The 4,691-nt window shown below is 35.1% G+C and overlaps 1 protein-coding gene across 1 annotated transcript; it reads left to right on the top strand.

Moving 5' to 3' along the window:
- The first annotated feature begins 1,680 nt into the window (after nt 1-1,680).
- On the top strand, nt 1,681-2,057 carry LOC102592569 (cyclin-dependent kinases regulatory subunit 1-like). Its single transcript, XM_006347959.2, has one exon. It carries the CDS (start codon nt 1,758-1,760, stop codon nt 2,022-2,024), a length of 267 nt encoding a protein of 88 aa, XP_006348021.1. The 5' UTR covers nt 1,681-1,757; the 3' UTR covers nt 2,025-2,057.
- The last annotated feature ends 2,634 nt before the right edge of the window (nt 2,058-4,691 follow it).

The following is a 4,691-nucleotide window of genomic DNA, read 5'->3' as shown; positions in this document are numbered from 1 at the left end:
CAAAAGCTCGATGACACACTATGGGCATACCGAACCGCTGACAAAACACCTATTGGAATGTCTCTTTATCAACTAGTTTTTGGTAAATCTTGCCATCTACCCGTTAGGTTGGAACACAAAGAATTGTGGGCAGTAAAAGCTTTAAATCTGGACTGGACAAAGACTTCAAGGGGGAGGGTGAAACAGTTAAAAGAATTGGATGAATTCCGATTCAGAGCTTATGAAAGTTCTGACATTTACAAGGAAAAAATAAGAAGTGGCATGATGCACTACAAGAAAAACTCCCTATAAGGAAGGGAAATCTCGTCCCTAAATGTCCAGATCTGGTCGCAAATGGCCCTATTACGACGGGACAATGCTGGTCGCCACCCGTCCTAAAAGGCTTCTTCGCTAAAGATTAATTGGGACGGGTTGCTATAGCTGGTCGCGAAATGTTATTAGAGACGACAACTTATACAGTCGCTAGTGTACTTTTAGGGACAATAAATCCCGTCCCAAATAGAAATTTTCATACTTAAAAAGTAGATATTTGCGACCGTTAATTTTTTTTGTGATGAGTAAGTACCTGGTCCTAAAATACTCTATTGCGACAAGCAACTAGCTCGTCCTGGAATAACTTTAGAGACAAGAAACTACTTTGTCCTTGATTAACGGTTAAAAAGAGCAATTAATTAACTAGCCCTAGATTAACATTAGAATGAAACAATATTCTTGACTCTAATGTACCGCCAATGGTACATCAATTTCATATCATAAAATGAATAAATTTCATCAGTGAGAATATAATTTCTACTAACAAAATATTCCATACAAAATTTGCTCAGTGAAAAATACTTAATCAACTAACATCCCAAGCTAGAGTATGTTAAGTTTTACATAAGTTTCTTAGCAAAATAATAATGAGCTTGTGCATCTTCTAAACTTTAAACTTGACTTGTAACTTCAATCTACAAAAATCTGTAAGAACAAGATTTTGCAATGATGATAAGTAGTTATATAATAATATATGTAAACTTACACTAGAAATAGTTAAAGCGCTCACCGCAAAAGTGTACAATTCATCAATTCTCCAGAAACATCAACAAGCTACAATAACATAAGAAAATTATTAGAAAAGCTTTTTGATGCATCAATCATAACATTTGATGGATTCGTCATATTGAACTCCAAGAGTGTAATCGCTTGGAACCGCGATACGAAGAACTAACAGAAAATGCACTTGAAACTACAAATTCAAAACTTCAACTTTCCAGAAACATGTCTACATATGTTACTTGGACTTGTTTTACTGGTGACCTTTTCCTCTTCTACATAGGTGAGGTCTGTGCAACTTCTATTAGAATGTTTTAGGGAATTTTCATAAGCTTCACGATTATTGCTAACTTGAAGAAAAGCTCAACATACTTTGGTGAGGTCAATAATGGTATCGAGACTATCTCAAAATAGAGGTGCAAGTGAGAAATTCGATTTAGCTATCACAGTAGTGTTTAAACCAGCTGCTGGTACATTGCAAGGGGTTAAAGATGCATCGATAGCTAATTGAAGCAAAAACTATTTGCTAAATGGTGAAGTAGATGAAAATTCATCATTGCCAATTTTTTATGAGGCAATGATGGTTAAGTCGGTAGGAAGGCAAAAACAAACATACAATCAACAAGAACTAACTAAATAAAAGGGATTCATTTTCCATCCATTTCTCTTTTTTTCGTCTCCATTTCTCCGATCGTCACAACACAAAGTTGTTTTTGAACTGAAAAATGGGGCAGATCCAGTATTCTGAAAAGTATTTTGATGATACCTATGAGTACAGGCATGTTGTTCTTCCTCCTGGTGTAGCGAAATTGCTTCATAAGAATCGTCTTCTATCTGAAAATGAGTGGCGGGCAATTGGAGTTCAGCAGAGCAGAGGATGGGTGCACTATGCTATTCATCGACCAGAGCCCCATATCATGCTCTTCAGAAGGCCACTGAACTATCAGCAGCAACAAGAGAACCAGACTCAGCAAGTTCTGCTTGCCAAGTGAAGAAACATGTCTTTCGTTTCTTTTTCCTAATGAATCAGATCATATACATATAGTAGTGCTCATTTTATCTAGAATTGATATAATAGCTTTATGGATGTCTAGTTAAATGTCTGGATTTTTCCTAATTAATCAGATCTTATACAGATAGTAGCAATCGTTATGGAGGGTTGTGATCACATAACAGTCTACTTGAGTTGTGTAGACAGTAGCTTAAGATGTTCTAAAAAGCTTGACTAAAGTTGTAACACATGCTTTTCTACTCAAGTTTTACCCAAGCTTACGAAAGCCTCGATAACTAAGCTTCATGTGTTACATGTTTTCTATGTTCAGAGCTATACAAATGGGATGGTGGCAGAATTGGTTTTTATCAGTTTTGGGATCACAAATAATTGGAGAAAACACCTTGATCATTTTATCAACATATATAGAGTATTGAGCGAGAGAAATGATTGTAGTGAGTAGATATGTAGGACACCAGATGGACGAGTACATTGGTATCTGATGATCAAAAGAACCTACAAAGTTGAGATGTATAAAAATTCCAATTGAAATACTCTACAAGTAGAAGACAACATATGCTAGCCAACACTCATCAAGAGGGTTCATATTCATTTACTTATTAGCTATTCTAATGAAATAAAATGAAAAACAGAGGAAGTCTTGTTACGCGCAGTTGTGCATAGAAGTGTATGAAAATAGAGAAATAAGAAGATCTGCAGCAACGACAAAAAGTCTAGTTAACTTATGATTCTTCTGTTTAGCATATGATGTTTTTTAATCGCAGGTGCAACAGACAACAACAACAATATGCCCGACAGTTATGCAGAGAAATGTGAGAAAATAGAGAAAGAAGAAATTGTGCAGCAGTGTAAAGAAGTTTAGTTGACTAATGGTTCCTCTGTTAAGCAACTAATGCTTCTAAAATTACATATGCAGGAAACAACAACACCATGCCCGATAGCTGTATACAGAAAAGAGTTGAAAATATATAGAGCAAGAAGACGTTATGTAACAGTGAATATACAAGGTTGAAGTCGAGCAAATTCGAAAGTGAATTACCCATATGTGATCCATTTCTTGCTGCTTAATATGACTTACACGATTATACTTCAAATGAACACATTATAGTCATGAATTATTTACTCCAAGTGTCTCAAAAACAAATTTCTACGTATTCCAATAATCTGATTATTTTAAAATGTTACTTTTAGGAGTTGATGCCTGAATATCTGAGCTTTCTGAAAGACATTGTAGACGAACTTCCTCTTAACATATACAGAACATGTTGAAGCAGAACTGGATCTTGAAGGTTATTTTCAAGAATTTTGTGAGGAATTGTGCTGGACCATTCCTTGAAATTTCAGAGAACAAATAGGACTATAACAAGTTTTATGACACTTTCTCTGAGAACCTCAAGATATTGTCAGTATCAGAAACCTTTCCAGCACTCAAAAAAGTAAAGCAGAGGATTAAGAACAGATTGCTGCTCATAGGAAGAGTTTGTTCAAATTGTAATGAAAAAAAATGTTAATGATGCAGATGACATATGAAAAAACCTGCGTTCTTATAACAAGTAATTGCTCTCTTCACTTAGGCATTATGTAACCCTATGCAGTGTTGTCAAAGGCGCACTTTCGAATATACACTTCAATGAGCAAAGTTTATGCTACAAACTTGGATATAGTTCAAAAACAAGATTATCAACTAGGAATTCCAACTCAATAATCTTTCTCTAGTTATACAGATATAGACAACCACCAGTTGGTGAAGAAGTATATAAAGAGTAATTCAAACAAAACAAACACTAAAGGAAATTAAGAAAAAAACAACAATCAACACTGAAGAAGAGACATACCTAAGAATCGATTAGATAAAAATCAACTCATAGGCGAAGGTAGAACTTGATGACCTACAACCCGTGCTTTGCCTATTTTGGGAAATATCAGATGAAAACTAAGAGTATTAGAACAATTTTCCAAAAGAACTGCGATTTGCACAACTTCTACAGAGATTTTGATGAAATCGATTTAGGGCTTTTGTGTGCTAAAAAAAAATGAAGTGACGTAATTGTGTTGTATTGAAAAAATAGAGGCTTTTTCAAAGAATTTTAATTAATGAAGTATATTTTTAGCGCCTGATGGGTTTCTATTAAAATTAAAAATTCACTTTTTCCCGCTTCTCACCACTACATTTAGAATTTGGGACCAGTTTGAAAATTTTTAGGGACTAGATTTTGTACCTTCACAATAACATATAGAATTAGAAACGGGAATATAATCTCTTCCCAATACATGTATTTTTTGAGACGAGATTATTAACTCGTCCCTAAATGCTGGTCTTAAATAACAGTTTTTCTTGTAGTGATGCTAAGATCCTTAAGAGGGAGTTTAAGTGGGAGACTGTGTGTTATTATACAATTCACGACTTAGACTCTTCCCAGGAAAGCTCAAGTCCAAGTGGTCAGGACCATTTAGAGTGAAAAGAGTATTCACTAATGGTGCCATAGAAGTTGAGGGGAAAAAAGGACCTGCATTTAAGGTGAAGGGGCAATGCTTAAAATTATACTTTGGAGAATGCCAGGAGATTTCTTTAATTGAGGTGGTGTACCTGGAAGATGCTTGAGAGCATCTTCACGTCATGCCACGACGTTAAATAAGGCGCTTCTTG

This window comes from Solanum tuberosum, unplaced genomic scaffold, assembly GCF_000226075.1.
Source record: "Solanum tuberosum cultivar DM 1-3 516 R44 unplaced genomic scaffold, SolTub_3.0 scf00097, whole genome shotgun sequence".
Classification (NCBI taxonomy): Eukaryota; Viridiplantae; Streptophyta; class Magnoliopsida; order Solanales; family Solanaceae; genus Solanum; species Solanum tuberosum.
This window is presented reverse-complemented; position numbering and strand designations above follow the sequence as displayed.